This window comes from Lygodium microphyllum, chromosome 23, assembly GCF_053477565.2.
Source record: "Lygodium microphyllum isolate KBCC chromosome 23, Lygodium_microphyllum_v1.1.10, whole genome shotgun sequence".
NCBI classification, from domain to species: Eukaryota; Viridiplantae; Streptophyta; class Polypodiopsida; order Schizaeales; family Lygodiaceae; genus Lygodium; species Lygodium microphyllum.
The window spans coordinates 105,312,244-105,333,901 of NC_141157.1; the positions used below are offsets into that span (position 1 = coordinate 105,312,244).

Genomic DNA, 21,658 nt, shown 5'->3' on the forward strand with positions numbered 1-21,658 from the left:
GCTCTAGGGCTTTCAACCAATGAGCCTTCACCATGTCAATGTAAATATTCATTTGTACATTCACTATAAGACTCATATAATGTCTTTTGAACTTGATGGTCATAATCATGTGATTGAGGGTCATTCACTATCCAACATCACCAAAACTAATGTACATAAGATAAGCTTTGGAATTTAGTAGATATTTTTCATATCCAAATGTTGTTACTTATGTTTATTTTATTGAAAAAGTTCAATCTTGATTTACAATATAATTCAATTTTTTTAAATAGTAATGTTGATGTAAATTCAAACATGAGTAAATATTTGGATTTAATTCTACACGAGTACGCTAATGTCTTTTAGTCCAAATTACCTTACGGACTTCCACCATCTCACAGTATATTAGACCATAGAATCAAGACGTTGCCCGATAGCTATCACATCTCTCAGCAACCTTATCGATCTAGCCTGAAAGTGGAGGATGAGACAACTAGGCAATTTCATGATTACCTAGCCAAGGATTTTCTTGAATTGAGTAAATCTCCACAGGACACACTTGTCCTTCTCACTAAAAAGGATGGCACAATGCACTTCTATGCTGCGTACAAAGGTGAAAGGTAAACATCAAAAATAAGCATCCGTTATCTCAAATGGATGACCTTAATTGACTTTGTGGTGCGTCATATTTCACCAGGATCGATCTTAGGTCCGATTACCATCACATATGGATAGCTTCATAAGATGTCTTGAAAACTATATTTTGGAAACATTATGGATACTTTCAACTTTTTATCCTACCTTTTGAATTAACTAATGCTCCTGTAACTTTTCAATAAATAATGAATAATTTATTTCATCCATATCTCGAAAGGTGGATAGTCGTTTTCCCTCCTGTAACTTTCCAATAAATAACGAATAATTAATTTCATCCGTATCTTGGAAGGTGGATGGTTGTTTCCCTCGACAACATACTTATTTATAGTAAGTCATTAAAAGAGTATGCAAGCCATTTACATTGTCAGAAGTGGTGCAGCAATGGAAGCATAAACAACATGCTGAAATAAACTGTTGAAACACAAGACGAGAAAGAATAAACACAAAATACAGATGAGAACTCAGATGTATGCCTGGGAAACGGAATCCATATCGAACACGAGACACTAGCATACAACAGTGAGTCACTAGCTGTGTGGGCACCCTCGCACCGGCTCCTCTCTCCTCAAAAGAATCCACAAATGATGGCTGTAATACAGAAGAGAAGTAGGAGCCCGGTAATATATAGGCATAAAATGGGGGGAGCATTAAATGCAGTTGGCCAGCATTTAATGCTTCCTAGCCTTAAAAAGGGCACCAGAAAATGCCAGTAAAAATACTACAAAAATGCTATAGCCTCTGCAGCACAGACTCACCCTGAGCTGACTAATCTACTAACACCCTCTCTCAGATCAAGGGTGATCTGATACAATACAATAGAACAATGATGGGGTATCATAAACTATACAACATAGAACCACCAGAAGAACCATGGATATCCAAGCAGTGAGTGGCCATGAGTGGCCAGCCCACCACCAAGATGCCTCCAAGAGTATCTAACATCGATGTCGATCATAGCAGCTCTCTGTGTTATGTCACCTATGTCACTCTAAATATACAAGACCAATCTGCCAAACATGTCTATGAACATGCGACTATGGAATCCCTACCTTCGGCCAAAACCGCCAAAGTGTCCCCTCATGTGAGCTCCAGACGAAAGCCTCCCACTCTCTGTCAAGTAACCAGCCCATCATGAACCTGGATGGCAATCCTAGCTCCAGGATTTGTACATGCCAGACTTCGGTCGATGCGTCAGGGAAGTCCCTCTCTGGATCCTGTGCATATGTATAGACATATAGATGAGGCACGGTTGCCCCATCTCACGACCCTCTCACACTCTCTTTGTGGCACTAGAGAGTCGTGAGGGATGGCCGCATCACCACCACTAGAAAGCAGCTGAGGAAGGGGCCACTAAACCCTTCCCACGATCCGAAGAAGAGGATCCCTTCCGTGCCTTGGACTTCGTCTTGGATGGAGAATCGGGATCGGAATCCATATCGAACACAAGACAGCAGCATACAACAGTGAGTCACTGGCTGTGTGGGCACCCTGGCACCGGCTCCTCTCTCCTCAGAAGAATCCACAAATGATGGCTGTAGTACAGAAGAGAAGTAGGAGCCCGGCAATATATAGGCATAAAATGGGGGGAGCATTAAATGCTCCCTAGCCCTAAAAAGGGCACCAGAAAATGCATGTAAAAATACTACAAAAATGTTGTAACCTCTGCAGCACAGACTCACCCTGAGCTGACTAATCTGCTAACATATCGCCTTGCATCTCTTAAAGTAAGCAATTGTTTGCAAAACTATCCAAGTGTAAATTTTTTTGTACAAAGCTATTGTATCTAGAACATGTCATCTCAATTGATGGCATTCAAATTTATCTTCAAAAGGTTTGAGTAGTGCTTGATTGGCCTATTCTGAAGATCATAAAATAAGTAAAATCTTTAAAAGGTTTATTAGGTTTTTTTCAAAAAACCATTAAAGACTATGTTAATATTGTTGAACCCTTAACACATTTGCTTAAGGGTATCCGAAGCAAGAAAAAGCACGTTAGTCTGCTAATTCTTTTGACTAGTCAGCTCGATCAATATTTTCAAACATTGAAACGACTGGTTACCACTACACTAATGTTACAAATTATCTATCCAAATAAATCTTTTGAGATTCATACGGATATAGATGATTATGCTATGGATGCTATTCTTTATTAGGACAGCCAATCTATTGCATTTGAGAGTCATAAGTTCATCGATGCCCAAACACATTACACCATCTAAGAGAAGGGACTATTGACATTCATTCATATGCTTAAAATATAGCACCATTATTTATACGATGCCTGGTTCATCATTTAAACTGACCACCATTCATTAAAACACTTGTGTCAACTTGATCTCCGTGGATATAAGATGAGATGGACGGAGCTTATGCAAAAATTTGACTTTGAGATTCGTTATCAAAAGGGCGCAACTAATATGGTTACTGATGTCCTTAGTCAGATTCCCAAAGTTAATGTCTTGTCAATCTTTAAAATTTTAACTGATTTCTATCTCTCTCAAAGAGCATTGTCAAAATGATCTTCACATTGATAAGATCTGGCAATTAGCTCAACAGGGACCTAGTAGCCCCGAAATCTTTGGTAGTTTGGGCACCCCAAAGTTGACTACTAAGAGAAAGATAGCGGAAATGTATTCCACTTGTAACTGGTTACCTTTTAAACAAGGCAAAGTGTGTGTGCCTAATGATCAAGATATCCGTAAGAAAATTTTATACGATTACCATGACACGACAAAGCACCAGACAACCCCGCATACATCGGACTTAGTTACTGGCTACTTTTATTGACCACACATCAAGACTATAACTGAGTCTTATGTACATGATGTCCACAGTGGTATCAACTTGATAAAGCCAAAGGACACAAATAAGCGAGATCATACATCCTTTACAAATTCCCAATAGAAAGAGGAGAAGAATTTCTATGGATTTTGTAATAGGATTAAACCATATAAATTGAGATCATGATGCAACATGGGTTGTACTCGTCCGATTGATGAAAATGGCTCAATTCATTTCTACATAGAAGACCGTAAAAGGCTACGGATTGGCTAGTCTCTTTGTTGAACATCTTTACAAACTTTATGATTTACACAATGAAATAGTCAGTGACCGAGATTCTAAATTCACTTGCCATTTCTGGCAAACAATTTTCCAAATATTGGAAACTAGATTGTCCATATCATCCTCTAAGCATCTTGAGACCGAGGAAACAAATCAAACTATGAAGAATATGTTGCGAACATATATCCCCCATAGATAGTTTGATTGGGAGTGTTATCTTCCTCAGATTGAGTTTACTTATAACAGTATTAAGCATTCAGCTACCAATTATTGCATGTTTCTACTTATGTTTGGTTATGAGTCAAAACCACCGATTGCCCTCAAGCTTAAGAAAGTAAAAATGCAGTCCATGGTTGACTTTTTGTACGAAATACAAGAAATGTTGACACTTGCAAGGAAAAGCATTAAAATGGCCCAAGATCGTGCTACATTTTATACTAACCAACATCAAGAGCTCCAAGAGGGCATGTAGCTTTACCTTTAAAGTCCCAAAGGATTCTAATTGAATGACTACCGACAAGTGTTATAAATTATCTTCAAGATATTATGATTCTTTCTAGATTACTAGGAAGATAAGTAGCTTAACTTACGAGTTGAATCTACCTTTAAAAATCCGAGCTAAATATCATGAGGGCGTGAAATTTTATTGCTTTACTTAGCATTTGATTAAAAGTTAATCAAAAGTGCTAATGTAACTTGCACATGTGAGGTGCAAGTTAATTATTCCACAATGGGAGGCCCAAGACCTTGAGATATCAATTGGTGCCAAAGGCAAAAGTTATAATAAGTTATGCCTGAAAGGTACTAGATGGTATCCGCTCTCAAATTTGGGCCTTGACAAATTTATTGTTTTCAGAATTAATAAGCTCGATAATGCTGAAAAATGGGATTAGAAGACTACCACTTGGCAAAACTTGCTCATGCAAATGAAAAAGAAAATTTTTAGACCGGAAGAAAGCGAGAGAGAGGGTCATTCCAACCTTGTGCAAGCTGAGAGAGACAAAGAGAAGGCTGCCATAGCTGCTACAACAGTTGACAAGTCATTTCTAACCAACAAGAGACCCTCTAGGAGCTGGCATGCCCTGAAGAGACTACAGTAGTGGGTGACAACAATTTGACGGCTATTTCAAGCAAACAACATTATATTCCGTGTGTTACATCATTGGAGACAGCTTTCATGGCTATCTAGACAACACAACTGCTTTCTTTCACTTTCTCACGATGGAAGTCTGAATTTTCTCTCTGTTCAGCATTCTCTTTCATTCTCTAGCCATTTTTCAACTCCCTCAACTTTTTCCAGCTGTATGTATTACCAAAGAAAAGGATTTCAATCAATTCCTATTGCAAAACCCATGCAATTGGGAAAAATGCTTTGGAGGCTAAGAGAGGGTCATTCCAATCTTATGCAAGCACGCACACAGAGAGAGAGAGAGAGAGAGAGGGAGAGAGAGAAAGCTACCATTGTTGCTATAATAGTTCACAAGAAGCCACTTGGCAAAACTTGCCCGTACAAGTGGGAAAAACGTTTTTGGAGACTCAATCATTTCAGCCTTGTGCAAGCACAGAAAGGGAGAGAGAGGAAACTACTATTGCTACTATAATAGTTTACAAGCCATTTTTAGCCAATAGAAGACCCTCTAGGAGTTGCTGACATGTCCAAGAGATACTATAGCAAAAGATGACAGCCATTTGATGATTGTTTCAGCCAAGAAACATCATATTAGGTGTGCTCCATTAGTGGACAACTTTGATGACTGTGTAGACAAGGCAATACTTGATTTCTTCCATTAGCTTGTGATCGAAGTCTAAATTTTCTCTCTACTCAACATTCTCTCTCATGATTCATCCTTCCTCAATGATTTCCAGAAGATTCAACCATTGGAGATGGAGATTTTAGTGAATCTCTACTATAAACCTTAATTTATAGAGCAAAAATTAGGGTTTAACAGCCACCTCAATAAGCGTGCTCAAAAATTGAAAGCCTAGAAACTTGAATTTCAATCATTGAAATTGGGGTAGTTTCAAGAGATTCAAGCCATCCAACCAACAAACATGAGGGTTGCATTTGTCACACAAGGAGCACAATTGAAGGCCAATTCCTAAGCAAACCAAGAGGCAAAATCAGTTTGAGGGCTTGATGGTCATTTATAACAGCAAGAGACACTTGGAGAGAGAAGGAGATTGAAGAATCTCAATGTACTCCACCCATTTGCAATAAAAGATAAAGAAATACTACAAGGGGCATTAATTTTTGGGACCAACAAACTATCCATTGTCCAAGATTAAGTAAGTGGTAACATTTGCATTTTCAATTTATGTGAATTTTATGCTTGCTATAATTGTTGATTGGCGCAGCTATGTCCCATGAGGACACACCAGAGAAGGGGAAAGTTGAGGCCCAACCAAGCACATCAACGGCTGACCTAGTTCAAGGTCCTGAGTCCTTAAGTTATGCACCTTCATTGACCAAGAAAAAAAGGAGAAAATAGCGAAAACAATAGCAGTTACAAGTGGTTGTGGACCCCAAGAACATTGAGAGCAAAAGCGCTGGGAGAGCTGACGAATAAAGCATTGAGTCCATCCACCAAGGAACCCATTGATGTCTCTCCTAATAGCGATGAAACCTCAGACACATTCGTGTGTCCTGAAAAATCAAAGCAACCATTACCATCAACAGTTGCTTGCAACACTCAATCCACCGACAACAGAACTCACATTGACCAATCAAGAGTGGATACAACACTGTCACAACAAGGTGACAAGACTATACCGGTCACATCTAAGGAGAACCATGACACAATAACAGCAAGGCCTCAGGGGAAACATGGAAACCCCGAGAGCATAAGCAACCCTAGCGTTGACCAATCTTGCTCATCTAGGCATGAGCCCCCGGCTATGCTAAAGCCTAGGGAAACTCCTAGAACCTTGCATGAGATAGCAACCAAGCAAGCCCTCGTTGAACATAGAAGTGTTGCAGAATGCTTAACTGAGTTGGATGCTAAGCTCAAAGTGTTCGCACGTGTCTATGTCCTTGCAGACATAGACGCATTTCCTAAGGAGTAGCTTGAAGAATACTTGTCATTTCTCCTATCCTGGGAAGAGCAAGAACATCTTGACGAGCACTATGACAAGCTCCTACATGTACGCATGCGACTCACCTCTGACGAGAAAGCCAACGAACTACGCTTAACTGTAACATTCAATGACGTGCTCTGCCAATCAAATATCTTAGAGATAGAGCAACTAAAGCGACAATCAGAGGGTCGAAGTCAATTCGAAAAACGTTGGTTTGAAAACCGTGTTACAATGGCCGAACTAGGAGCCCAAATTATGACAGACTTAGAGGAGCAATTGGCCAAATGGCGATCTCAAAGAGACCCAACCTATGTGGTACCAACTTCCTTTCAAGTGCTGACTGCCATTTGGGGTACGGACTTAGCTGGAACTAGCCAAGAGAACTCTCTAGCGGATAAGGTTCTCACTGAGGAGGAGTTACATATTGCCAGTAGACTCGGACAAGGTGCCATGCTACTCGATGTTGCAAAATATCTATCGTTATTGAGTAAGCTGCCACGAGTACTGGATGTGTATGCTACACTCCAGTATAATCTAGAGTTCTACAATTGGTTTTTATCCTCATGAAGTGACATGGATTCGTAAATATGTACATAAACAAACAATGAATTTTGTGACCCTCTATAGATAATATCAACACACACAAGCAATGATAGTCAGGCGCACGGAGAAGAGTTGGGTTTGACAAGCTGAGCTCCTCAGGTCCTCCTCTCAACACACATTTAGAAGTCGTGTGACCATTCCCACCTCCAGGTGGAGGGTATGCAACCCTCCAGGTGCGCCTGTCGCGTGCGCCTGGGCCCTGTCCCCTGTTCCCTGCGCCTGCGCCTGTCCCCTGCGCCTGCGCTTGTCGCCTGCCCCGCCTGCTCGTGCTCCTCCGCCTGCTCCTGCTCCTCCGCCTGCTCCGTGCACCTACCCCGCCTACTCCTGCTCCTGCTCCTCCGCCTGCTCCGTGCACCTGCCCCGCCTGCTCCTACTCCTCCGCCTGCAGGCTGCTCGGCTTTGACTCTCCCACCTGCCTCTGAGTCTCCCGGCTACGTCGCGTGCGGCACACGATACACTTTGGACCTTGGTTGAAATTTTTGCAATTTCATTGAACTTTGACGCATGGATGTTGAAATGTTGGCTGCAAATTTCTGTAATTACTAATTTCATTGAAGTTTACAGTTTACTGATTATTTGTCACTTCTATATAGATGGCAGCATTGACATCTATGGGATCTTCATCATCCTCAGCAGGTACTTCGTCAACAACTGGACGAAGTCGAAGCACTACTTGGTCATGGTGGGATGAGGTAGATGCAGGGGTGCCATTGAGAGGTGGAGGGGCTCGCCCTTGGAAATGCAAACTTTGCCCTTATGCTCGCACTAGTGGGGCTGATAAAGTGAGAGCCCATCTTCTACATGAGGAAGGGAAAGAGGTGCGTTTTTGCACCAATGTATCAATTGAGAAAAGGCAGGAGTTACTTGACCGCATAGCCACATCTATGGGGAATTCACATGCCAGGAGGACGCCAAATATAGCAGTGGATCCAACAACATGGACTCCAAGACCAGCAGGGCATGGTGCTTCATGCAGAAGACCACCAGGATTAGTGGCTACGCAGCCTTCTCGTGGGCCATCAATGGCAACAGGTCGTGGTGCTAAACAGAGTTCATTGCACACTTCATGGGAACCAAAGAAAAAAGAGGAAACAGATGCAACAGTGGCACGCTTTTTTTACCATGACCATATTGCATTCAAATCAGCCAGGTCACCTTATTTTTTAAATATGGTGACAAAGATTGCAGAGTATGGACCCACATATAAGCCCCCTTCATCAGAAACTATCAGGACTACATTGCTTCAAAAGAAGAAAGTAGCCATAGAGATTGCAACAGCAAATATTCGCAATCAATGGGTAAGAAATGGAGTGACATTGATAGCAGATGGATGGAGTGACACACGCCATAGGTCCATACATGGTATTGTTGCATATTCTCGTGGAGATGTATACTTCATTGGTAGTCATGATGCTTCAGAGACTGGAAAGAGTGCAGATGTATTGGCATCCGAGTGGTGCGAGGCAGTGCAGGCTGTTGGGGCAGAAAATGTAGTGCAGTTTGTGGCAGATGGTGAACCTACAAACAGGGCAGCAGGAAACATTTTAATGGCAATGTATCCACATATCACCTTTAGTCCATGCATGGCGCATTGCTTGAATAACTTGTTAAAGGATATTGGGGACTTTCCATGGATTGCATCTCTTGTTGCGAAAGGCAACAAGATTATCACATTTATATGTAATCATCAGTACTTGCATGCTGAGTTTCGCAAGAGAAGTGACAAAGAACTTCTTAAATACTCGGATACACGATTTGCATATAACTTTCTTATGCTTGGTCGATTGCACTATTGCAAAGATGCAATTAGGGAGCTATTTGCTAGTGATGAGTATGAAAATTGGACTGGGGCTGCCACTGCTACTGCTGTGTTATGTAATGCATATGTTTCTGATAGAGATTTTTGGGATGAGGTTAATCGCACCAACCAAATGGTTGATCCTATTATGCACATGTTGAGGCTTGCAGATGGCATGGATCCATGCATTGGGAAGATCTATGAAGGTATGGATCGCATGATTGAGAGGTTGGAGAGTTTGGAACCAAATGCAGATAGGTATGAGCAAATCAAGGAGTTATGCATCAGCAGATGGAATGAGTATGACTCTCCTATGCATGCTGTAGCATATGTGCTTGATCCTGAGTTTCAAGGAAAAATGCAAGAAAGAGACCTTGAAGTGGTCAAGGCTTGGAACACATTGCTTGCAAGGCTTTATCCTAGCCATGAAATGCAACGCAAAATTAAAAATCAGCTCTCTGTATATCGACAAACATTAGGGATGTTTGGTACAGAGGATGCACTAGAGGACAGGACAAATATTGGGGCTGCCTTATGGTGGGAGGACTATGGGGCAGAAGCTCCAGAGTTGCAGAGTTTGGCTATTCGTATTCTTAGCCAAACAATTAGCTCTTCTTGTTTAGAGCAACTATGGAGCTCCTTCAATCACATTCACTCAAAGAAGAGAAATCGTCTTGGTACAATGAAGACGAATTACCTAGTTTATGTGAGCTCCAATCTTCGCTTGCTAGCTCGTACATCAGTTGCAAAGGCTGATTCTTTTATATGTTGGGAAAAAGATGACGATGATGATGATGGTGATGATGATGGGCAGGATGTTGTTCAACAGGATGAGCATTCAGGCACAGTGGAGCCATCTTCCATGAATCAGAGCACTTAGTAGCTAGCCTTTTGGAACTTTAGAGTATTGACTTGGAAATTGGAGCTCTTGTAACTTGGATCTTTACTATTTAGGCTTTAAAGTTTACTGTTTAGTGCATATTTTGTGTTTTTGCAATGCACACTTGTTGCCAGTTGGACTTATGCAACATTGTTGATTACAGTGTTGAATTATGAATGCGACAATCCATTGTTGGTTACAATGTTTTGAATCTTTATTATTGTTGAAAGTTGAAACTTGATTATTATGTCTCTAGAGTCTAATTTCATGAATTATAATTCATGGTTGATAATAGATATGATCTGTCTCTCTAGATTCTAAGACTAGTGTTGACTCTCTCTCTAGAGGATATATATATATATATATACCGTTCCCTCCGTTCCCGTTCCCTCGCTTTGGGCGTTCCCCCCGTTCCAGGGGGTCCCGTTCCCGTTCCCGTTCCCCGTTCCTGGTAACTATGAGTCCTTGGGATTGATAAGGCATGGGGCTCACCCACTGTGTAAAACCAGACTTCTAATGCAAATTATGAATCTTCCTACCATACACACAATGATCACGTGAATTAAAGCAAGAGTAATCCAAGGGTAGAAGATACTACAAATGGGTCAATACTTTCATTCCTTTCAAATACATCTATCCCATGCAATGATGCCATAAAGATATGTGGAAGATTGATCACAACCAAAATATGGTCAATAGACCGAATAGGTGTCATCATCCAACTATCTAGTTGAAATAAGGTTTTTAATCAAAGTCAAGACATATTGTACATCATGAAGTACAAAAGGAGCACCGATACCAAACTACAATCTAACATTACCTATGCCATTCAAGTCGTTACCACTCTCTCCAAGAGAGAAGGCTAGTTTCATATGCTACTACAAAGGTGTTAACAAGAATAAAGCACTGCTATGACTACTTTTTGTTTTGAAGAGCTGGTACGATCGGCAGTGACATCAAGTTCTCTGCAAGGCACCTTCATGGTGGCTTGATCACCCATTTCTTGGGTATCCATGGTCAATTCTCGTGGTCATTGTTATATGTACTATGATGAGTCATTCTCATTTTCATTATATATTGTATTGTTCCAGATCACCCATTATCTAAGCGAGGGTGTATGTGTGAGTTTGGGTTATTTTTTCATGGGTTGTTATGCATTATTGCCAAAGTGGCTGCCATTATTTTAGGCACCAATATTTTATGGCTGACCAACCTGTATTATGGGCCCTATTTGTCGAGAAACCCTTCAGCCGCTTTTTGCGTTTCTGCATTTTGCGTTTAGGGTTTGCAGCCCCAAAAAGGGGCACCATCCTAGACTGATTGTGCCTATTTATAAGCCACTCTCTTATTCATTCTCGACGGCTGATTCATTCAATCCGTTACCTCTTCTCTCCAACCTCTCCACTACCCTCACACCCCTTTAGGAGAACATTGCGGTTCATGGTTCATGGTTGTCATCATCATCTTCCTTGTGCTACAGCGCTACAGCACCCTTGTTCCCTTGTATCACATTCACTCCATGATTCAGAACTTCATCCTTCCATTCGTCAGAGATTCTTCTCTCTTCTCTTCTCTTCTCCATGTTTGCCGAGTTCACTCCGTGTTCCTCCCCACCAACCCTACTGTCTCGCTGGCACGTCATCTTTTGACACTATTTGGGGCTAGCCAACCTATGCATATTTGTGGCCTATTTATTAGCCAAGTGCTCCCTCCTATCACTTGTGCATACACTATTATCGCAGGTTTCATTGGAGAGAGGGGCCCATGCCCACAGCTACTAATTCGCAATTGATTCTCTACTATCTCTTGTCTTGGTATGTGAATTCCATTTTCCAAGCTGCGAGCATCTCCATTTTGAGTTCTTTAGCAATGTTCTTTCTTCATAGTGTTTCTCTTATCTCTTGTGCTTGTGCAATCTATTACAGCGTATCCTCGCACTTTCATTGTTGAACCCTATTTTGACAAGCATGTGCTTCAACCATCCTTGAAGGGGATTGGTATGAGAAAGCCCATGTAGCTTGCCTTCGGGTTTAATGAAGAAGGATTTGAGTGAGAGGTCTACCATTTGCACAAAATATCTAATGGCTTTAAGCAAGCACTAAACCATAGTTATTGGAAATGGCCCAAAACTCCACCTTTTTTGCTGTTTCAGCGTTTCCATTTCTATTTGTGTTTACGATTCTGTTTCTACCTTTCACATCCCTATAGTTACTAGAAACTCCTCAAAAGTCCAAATTTTTGCCATTTCCGTCTCCGTTCCCATTTCTAGTTCTGTTTCTATTTTTTGCATTTCCCATAACTATGCACTAAACTCATCCTCATCAACACTTGGTTGTGCTGTGTACACTCTACATTCTTGGCTATTCAAACACGACACAAACAAAATCTTCAAAGAGATTTCCAATGTCAAATTTTGCGAACCTTGCAAAGGTAAGCTATCAAGTGCACATCATTAGAATCCACTTTAGCTCAGATAAAGTCAAAAAAACCCTGATATATGTTTGTTTGTTCTTTTCCCCTTGACAGTCGTAACAACACATTTGCCCTAGCAATAAATTCCATGTTCACTTAGCAAAATAAACTTTTATGTGCATTCTGTAAATCAGCCCCAGAATCTCTGCAAGTTACATTAAAACATTATAACCGTACAAACAGCACTAACCTTGGAGCAAAAAGGGACTGTGAAGAGCTCCCGAGCACAGTTTGGATACAAATAAAGCTTCCGCTTTTGCACTGTGCATTGGTAGAACGGAGTCCAAGCAAGCAATGGCTCCTCGCAGGCTACCAGACAAATCGGACATCACTGAGGAGTCAGCCGGTAACAAAACAAGATAATAGATAAAGAGCAGATGATCATGCACACGCTCATCCTCCCAACTGTAGATAAAGGGCAAGTGATTATGCAAGCTCGTCCTTCAAACAGTCGCATAGATGAAGAACAACAAATATAGTACAAATTATTGTGCACACAGCTTGCTGTCGCACAGGTGAAGGATGATAAAAATTAGATAAAGAGCAATGCACAGCCTTGTTCTCAAACTGTCGCGAAGATGAAGAACGATAAAGAGAAGACAAAACCGTTGCACGCATGAAAAATGTACCGGCAGATTTGAGAGAAGAGCCTGCGCGAGTCCGGTGACGACGGTTGAGATAACAGGTTCCTGTGGATGGGAGGATGACGGCAGACGGGCCGGTAGCAAGAAGCCATGGCGGCCCTGAGCAGGGTGGACGAAGAGGCACGCGCCATCCCAAAACCTTGCGAGCCTAAACCCTGAAATCACATTATACTACGAAACGTCTAATATTCTTCAAACCTTACTTCAAAGAAACCGTCACCTTCAATTAATTGTTTGCCCTGGGAATGTTGCCCAGAGAGACTTCGCTTCAACTAACTACAAAGTATGAAAGCCACCTTAGTTAATTAGTTGTTTGCCCTTGGAATGTTACCTAGCGAGACTTTGCTTCCGTCGAAACATAAGTACCGCTACTTTGACAATTACATGCCATCAATAATATCCCCATTGTTGAAAAGAAAGCGAAACATTAAGACCTTATAACGCAAGGTAAAATTTTCCCAAATAGTTATAAACAAGCCAACCCTATGACGTCGGGTAAATTTTTTCAATTAGTTTTGAAGGAATGACAGATGTTTTGAGAAGTGAAATGCAAGCAGCAAAGATCAAGATGATGTCGCCAAAAAAAATTTTAAATAGCTACATTACATGTAAAAGGAATGGATAGTGATGCCAAGACGGACTTTTGGAGATGGATCACACAAAGTAATGTTGACACGGTTCCAATCCAAGAGCACAAGCTTCACTCATTGAATGGCAAAACATTCTTGCTTGGGGAGTACACTTGTTTTGTAAGAGGTATGGTAGGAAATGAATTGGGGTGTCTCACACTTGCCCAAACATGCAAAAATCCAATGCTTTAGTTCAAACTCTCATGTCAATAGAATTTTAGCAATGCAAATGGATTTGGAAGAAGATACACTTGATTTGGTCAATATTTACAACTACAACAAGCCTAGATTAAGGAAGTTGCTATGGGATGCCCTCCGTGACCTACATCCTGATAAAGCTCTGATTGGTGGAGATTTTAATACGATCATGGATGACACAAATGCTTCAACCAATGCTACCAAGTTACAAGGAGAGGAGCTATTAGCTTGGCAAGAAATCGTAGAATGCCACAGGTTGGTGGATGTTAAGAACTACCTACACCAATTTGAAGTCCAATTGACCTTCAATTTATAACTCGCCTAGGCTATTAGGCCCAACTAGACTAATGGTATACCACTAAGGCAAGTGAATGGTTGGTTATAGTGATTGAAACCCAATTAAACTACAACTACATAATTTCAAACCGCCTTCCTACAGTTCTCGCACTTTGCTCTTTTGAATTGTAGAGGCTAGTCGGTACACACAAATGGTTGGTACTTGATGCTTGACATTACATCCAAAATAACTAAAACTATATGATGGAAGGCACCATTTGGGCACTAAGGGACTAAATATGTTTTTAAATGATTGCCCATCCTAGTCAAAGGTAGAAGGCTACAAGAGGATGAAATTAAAGATCAATGTCATGCTCAACTGATAAGACAAGTTTCCCTTGTGAGAGAAGTTGACAATTTTATCGTCTTCAACAAAAGACCACTCAATGATAGCCAGTTTATCTCTCCAAACTTCATCAATAGCTGAAGAAAAAAAGAATGAGAGAATGCTTAATAGCACTCCAAAATGGCATAGCATTTGGATAATAGATAAATTTGTAATGTCTAAATTAGGCAAAGATTGTTTTTGTTCTCTCTATCAACAAAGTGACATATGTGATTAACATAGGTGACAGAAGAAAACTTGAAGCATACAACCATTCATTATGCCTATCGAAGAACTTCACTACAATTGAGTTAGAGAGAGCTCTCAAGAAACAAGGGAAAAAGGAAATCGCCTGACTTTGATGGTATTATAGTTGAAGCAATGCTATATTTATGGCCCAAGATGCAAGACTATCTAATTGCTTTCATTAATAAATACTAATAGGAAGGATTCCTTCTAGAATTATGGAGTCCAAGCATCATTACCCCATCCCCGAATAGGGATAGAAATGCTATATTTATGGCCCAAGATGCAAGACAATCTAATTGCTTTCATTAATAAATACTAATAGTAAGGATTCCTTCTACGATTGTGGAGTCAAAGCATCATTATCCCAATCCCCAAATAGGGACAATACACACAACTCAAGCATTGTAGGCCTATCTCCCTTTTAGGAGTGTTGTATAAGATGTTCACAAAAGCATTCGCTAAAAAGATTAGCTCCAATTTTGAAAATACATATAAATCCACATTAGTGCACGTTCACATCAAAGGAAGAACTCTGATTTTGACAATGTTTGCAATGTGCTCATGGCTTTTGAATGGGCCAAAGCCTTGAACCAAATGGCAACATTACTATAAATAATGCGGAGAAGGCATTTGATTTAGTGAATTGGAAATATGTTTAATCCTTGCCCATAAGGAGATTATGTGCTAACTTTCTAACCCATTGTGATGTGATGTTAAAAACCATAGCCTTTGTTTTTACTAAGGTTGATTGAAAGCCCATTCTCATGTGTATAAGATTATACTATCTAGCTCTTGTGGAGAGTCATTTATAAATACAATATCGTCTGCATATAGCAAGAGGGGGCAAGAGGGGTATCCAAATACTTTTGAGCAAGGCTCCTCTATCCCCTCCATTAGAGATATAGTTATATATCTCATCTCATTAATATTATCCAAATAGCAAAGAACATCCCTATTTCAATGGTGGAGTGAAAGAAAGGCCCTCATGTCTTGTGCTTTGCAAGCCACCCTCTTATACAATGCCAAAATGCCCCAAATGGGTACTCCCATATAACATGTGCATTGATATGGCTCTTTTTTTCGTATCAAAAGCTTAATAGAAATTCACAAAGCAACAATCCATCTATCTCCCATGGAATCTACACTCCTTAATAATGGTTGTGAGTGTAAAGACACAATCCAATATCAAAATGCCTCTCCTAAACTTAGCTTATTATCGAAGCTTTCATAAGCTCAATTGTTGGACTTGACAAAACACTTATTGTTTCAAGCGCTACATTCGATTTGGCAACAACTACCTCTCACATAGCCTACACATCCTCTGAACTCATCGATCTATCCATTCTTCTCCCAAACCACACGAAAGCACAAACAAACTAACCAACGAGGATATAGTGAACTCATTGCCTTATCTTTTCCTTGATGCCGTGAAGCAAAGGCTTGATGATGGCTCCACAATCCATTCAATGATACTTGATCTGCAACCTCTACTCCATAGCTCCTAATCTAATCCACAAACACCCAATCCATAAGGGGAATTGTGAAAAAGAAGAAAGACCACTAAATCCCTCCTCCAATCCGCCCCTCACCCAAGAAGGGTAAGAAGAGAAGAGCACATGCAAAGAAGGAGCTTCACCTCTCAAGTCCCTCACTCTCACACTCTAACTCTCCCTCACTCTCCAAGCGGAGCACAAGTAGGTAGAATAGAAGCAAGAAGAAAAAGCATGCTCACAAGTTTGCACGCCACAATAATGAACTTATCCATTCACTTTGTGATTTTTATACATGAGGTTTTGAGTTTGGGCTTCCACTTAAGTTGGCCTCCCATCCCTCTTGTTTGGCTCTTGGCCGGTCTTTCCTAGTTTATGCATACATATCTAGACTAAATTTATCGTTATGAAAGTGAATGAAAGCTTGTGTGCACACTCTTGGTGAGCTACGGATCTTTGTAATTGGTAGAAAATATTACAACTTGCACGATGCTACACCCAGCTTTCAAAATAATATTACAATTAACTATATGAGTGTGGGCTTTGATCAAAAATTATATACACTTGTCCTTTTGCTTGATTTGCATTTCTCTTTATTTTTTATTCCATTGCCTGTCTTTGCCAATTTGCTTTGTCGTCTTATTACATTCCATCTTATAGCTAACATTACCCCCCCCCCCCCCCCCCTAGATGAGTGCTAGTCCCATGGTACTCTTTGTCAGAGATAACATGCTTTAGCTTGTATTGAAGATGAAGAATGTCATGGATATTATGGGATCGTTGGGAAGGAAGTAGTGGTTGTCGTTGGAGCTTGATTTGGACATTGAGGTCATTGCAAGATTATTGTGGAATTTGATATTGTTTTGCACGTTGGATATCAAGCAGAAAGTGGTAATATGGATTCAATGCAACTCATAGAGTTAGGATCTCTTGGTGGGAGACCTTTTGGAATCAAATGGACTAGTTGAAGCTGGGCACCACAAAGGATGTTGGCTCAACGTAGACGTTGCAAGCCACTACATTTGCTTGTACCTACAAGGGCAGACCTCTTGTACTCTCTCCCTAAGGGAGTGTCAAATTGTTTGCATACACAAGACATATGTGTGGATTGGGAGATGAGTCGAACTCAAGGCTAAATCCAAAGCGTCGTCCCACACTTAAGGACCCAATATGTGTATAGCTTATGGTGTGATTATTATGTGAGTGCACATGCTTACATAGGCTATTACATAGCTAGAAGACAACATGATGGCTTCTGTTTGTTGTTTGTCAATGAAGTAGGGCACCAATTGTTTGTTGATGGGTAGGTGATGGGAAGTAATATCATTGTTTCTAAGGGATAGAGAAGTCAATGGGGCATCATGAGAAAAACCTCGAAGTAGTATGTAGCCAATGGGGCTCACATTTGTGGATATGATCGCGGAGGTTCCATTTAATGAATAGAGATTACAATGCTCAATAGGAGTGCAACATTAAGTGATGTCTAAATGACTTACTAGTTGTTGTGCTTCCTATTTTGTCGTCGTAGAGCTGGGAGAGACTGGAAAAGAATAGAGGATCTTGTGTAGGTGATTCAGGGAGGCAAGCCTAAAACCAAGGTTTTCTTGATGTGCCTCGCCTTTAACGTGCCCTAAGCTTACGCGGAGGAATAGAAAGAGGGGCTAGAGGGTTAACAGGTCGACCTAGGCCACCGAGCATACCTAACTTAAGGACCCCTAGGTGTGGTGCCGTGTTTATGCATGCATATTTTTCTTTTATTATTTAAAATTATTATTTATTTTGAAATACAATATAGTACAAAAGGACTTTCCACCCTCGGTGAGAAGAATACGACAAGATTAAGAGACCCAAGGAGGCTCTTAAAGTGGGATAACCCAATTGATGTTTGAAAAAGTAATAATGAAGTGGTTTGTGGGACTCAAGCCAAGGTATATTGGAGATTTAGTCTTGGCTAATATTAGAACTACCACCATTTATTGACACTTGTCTTCTCATTGTATTGTGCCTTGCCCTTAGAAAGAGGGAACAGTTAAGAGCATGTTAATGTAGGGAGACTTGTATATGGAGCATGATCTTGCTCTCAACTTGTTGTTTGAATTCCTCAATCTCAAACACGTCATGCTGACAAAGCAATTTGTTGAACGCAATTATTAAGTGGCACTCTTCGACTTCCTTGTCTGAGATGTGCCGTAGAAGATTGTCTTAGAAGCCCATCGTAATGCTTACTAAGATGTTATTGCTTCTCCCAAGTTAGTAGATATTTTGGGTATTCCTCATGTTCTCTAGGTAGCATACTCATTTCAACATGGATGTAGATGCATGTGAGCAACTTCAGCCTAACATCCAATTCTGTGAGACACTCAATGGCATTCATATTTTCTAAGCATGTTTGCTCTACTGCCATTTCCTATTGGATTTTGATAGTTACTTTGAGCTTTAGCTTGGTAGGAGGTTCAAGTCAAGATGGGACAGATTGAAGAAGTGTAGGATTTCTTATGCTTCAAGATTATTTTATTTATCCAAAGCTTGTGTGGCCACCATGTCTTGTTCCTTATTAGACATGACAAGTGTAGTCACAAATAATGGTTGCGACTATTTTATTTCCACACTTGATTGGACATCATGGATTTAGTTTTATTTGCAATAACTGGAAGCACCTGTTGCTTGAAATGTTTGGAACTTTCTGAAGCATTCACAAGTTTAGTGCTTTTGGGAGAAGCGTGAATTGATATGCCTATAGATTGGTTGTGGGTCAAGCCTATTGCCTTCTCACTCTTTTCCTTGGATTCAATTTTTGTAGTTTCTGCAATAGCAAATGTTTGTTGTTGTTTCTTTTGCTTTATTTTTTTTCTCTTGGACAATGAAGGTGTAGACTTAGGAGATTATGTACCTTTTTTTTGGTTTGGCAATTGTACCATTGGATTGCCCATTAGGGAACAATTTTTCCTTTCTCTCCTTGTGAGGCTTTCTCATGTGAGCAATATTGCTAGGATGTAGTGATTCAATTGCCTCTTGCTTTGAAGAGTTGAGCCTTTCAACTATATCCCCTTCATTAGGCATGTTAATTATGGGTGCTAGGGCAGATGTTCGTGCTTAGTTGCTAACAATTTATGGAAGGCTTGTCCTTAGGATCATAGTTAGCATTGCCTCCTTCAACTGTTTCTTTTTAGGCTTTGTTTTATGTTTAGGTTTGTTTTTCTTTCGTTGAGGAGGCACTTATATGTGGTGTCTTGCAGGTGGTCTAGGTAGCCATAACCAATGATTTCCTACATAGTACCCTTGAGTAAGCAAGAGGGATCATGGAACCCATCATCGCATACTAACTCTCCACCAAAATCTTTACCAACAAGGTTTGGGCCTTTTTTGTGGTCTCCTCTGAGTTTTGTAAGTCCATCTTGTATCATTGGTATCATTCTCTAAAATTTTCATCTAAAGAAGGATCATGTTGCTAGGTTCTCTCTCTTTCATCATTGTGCTCGAAGAAACTCCTCAAGTGTATCCCTTCTTCTCTCACTAGTCAATATCTCTTTTGAGTCAAGGATTTACTCCTTGTCTTTTCCTTATGGAGGATTAGCAAGATCACCCTTGTTGAAAGTTGTAATTATCCTCACATTCAAGAGCATCAAATGTATCTATTGCATTACATAATAAACCTCGCATTTTGTTGCTTGCCTGAAAGCTCTACCCATAAGTAGTTCCTTTCCTACGTCCTCATGGTTCGGGATTACATGGAATAAGGTGGGCAGGCTTTTGGTTTTGATAATTGTGAGAATTCTACACTTTCCTAAGAGAGAGTATGTTTTCCTCCACAAGGCTCGAGGATTGCATTGGTCAGTGTAAGCTCTCATTGTTGGCCTATTTCCATCCATGCCATCATAACTCAAAATATTAAAGTCAACTCCTTCATCAATGAGAGTGTCAACAAATGCTCTCTTTTTGCAGTAAGCTTGACCCTAAGATAGGCAAGAGGTATTACCTCATCATCTTCTGGGTCTAGCTCTATAACGTTGATCTTTTGAATTCAGATCCTTGAACTCCTAGCTACACTATTAAGTGTGGATTGTGTATTAGAATTATGACTCTTTGTGCAATTTTACTCTTGTTGCATTCAAGACTAGAGGTGGATTGTGTATTAAAATTATGACTCTTTGTGCAATGCTACTCTTGTTGCATTCAAGACTAGAGTCGTTGAGTTGATTCATTTCGTGTTGGTGTGTTGGTGCTCCTACGTGGCCTAGTTGCCCTTGATGACTAGCATGGCCCCTTTGATTTCTATGGTCTATGTTTTTAGCTATTATGTATGGGCTTCCCTCCTTTTTACCCTGTCTTTTTGTTCAAGACTTATTGCTAGGTGCATTTGCTTTCTAGCCTACTTATTTGGAAGTTCTCTTACTTGCCTTGTGTTTCTTTAAGTGCTCTTGGTGGCATGTAAGTCCTTGTTGTGTCTATGCTCGTTTCACCTCGGTTTGTTGTCTCCTTGTTACTATTTTGCTAGTATGAAATAATGGAGTTTGTAGCTTATTACCAAAGTCTTGTGACAATGAGAGTATGTACAACCAATATTTTTCTTTTATTAACAAATACGTTTAGTCATAGTTCAAGTGCCCTAAGTGCAACTCGTGCTCAATCAAGCTTTCCACTTTCCAATCACTTGTGCGTTGTGTGTCTTATGCAATGCGGTCTCTAACCTCAATTCTAAGCACAATGCACTCCCTTAGTTTGAGCATGGTTCCTTTGGCCATAGTCAAGTAATATTCACAGAAGTGCAACCTCGCTAGGCTTGCATTTTTTTAGGTGCTATTCTACCCTAGGGTTTTTGGAGTGTTTGTTGGCATGCAAGTAATTGCCGATTCCTACTAGATTGTTCTAATAAGCCTAGCTTTGAGTATGACTCTAGTCATGGGTTTTGCCTGATGCATACAGATTTCACTTGCAAAATAGTCATTTTACCTATGGAATTTCCCTCTTTATTGATAATGTGAGTCCAATGAGTTCCCTTTTTCCAGGGTTCTTACTTGGTGCTAAATGAACCAATTAACCCTTGGCTATTGATGTGTCTAGTGTCATATGATCATCCTAGCATGCCTTAGTTTCATAATGAGTTTGAAGGGGTTATGATAACTCACAAGTTCATGACCTAGGTGAGCATAATACTATGTTGCCACAATCACAATCCTTATACCAATGATTTTTACTTGATGTTAGAAGGAGATGGCATGCCATAGCCTAGACCATGTATCAATGTCTTAATTAGCTAGATA

The 21,658-nt window shown here is 40.3% G+C and overlaps 1 protein-coding gene across 5 annotated transcripts in view; it reads right to left on the reverse strand.

Moving 5' to 3' along the window:
• Positions 1 to 13,407, reverse strand: part of LOC148016579 (uncharacterized) — a 60,693-nt gene extending 47,286 nt beyond the window's left edge. For 2 of the 5 annotated variants that reach the window (XM_087664534.1, XM_087664535.1), the window contains exons 1-2: positions 13,156 to 13,407; positions 12,717 to 12,835 (exon numbers count right to left, since the gene is read on the reverse strand). In XM_087664534.1, the coding sequence (XP_087520660.1) occupies positions 12,717 to 12,835; positions 13,156 to 13,301 (265 nt within the window). In that variant the 5' untranslated portion in view covers positions 13,302 to 13,407. The remainder of the gene's footprint in view (positions 1 to 12,716; positions 12,836 to 13,155) is intronic. The other 3 variants (XM_087664537.1, XM_087664536.1, XM_087664538.1) reach the window with 2 other exon arrangements.
• Positions 13,408 to 21,658: the final 8,251 nt, after the last annotated feature.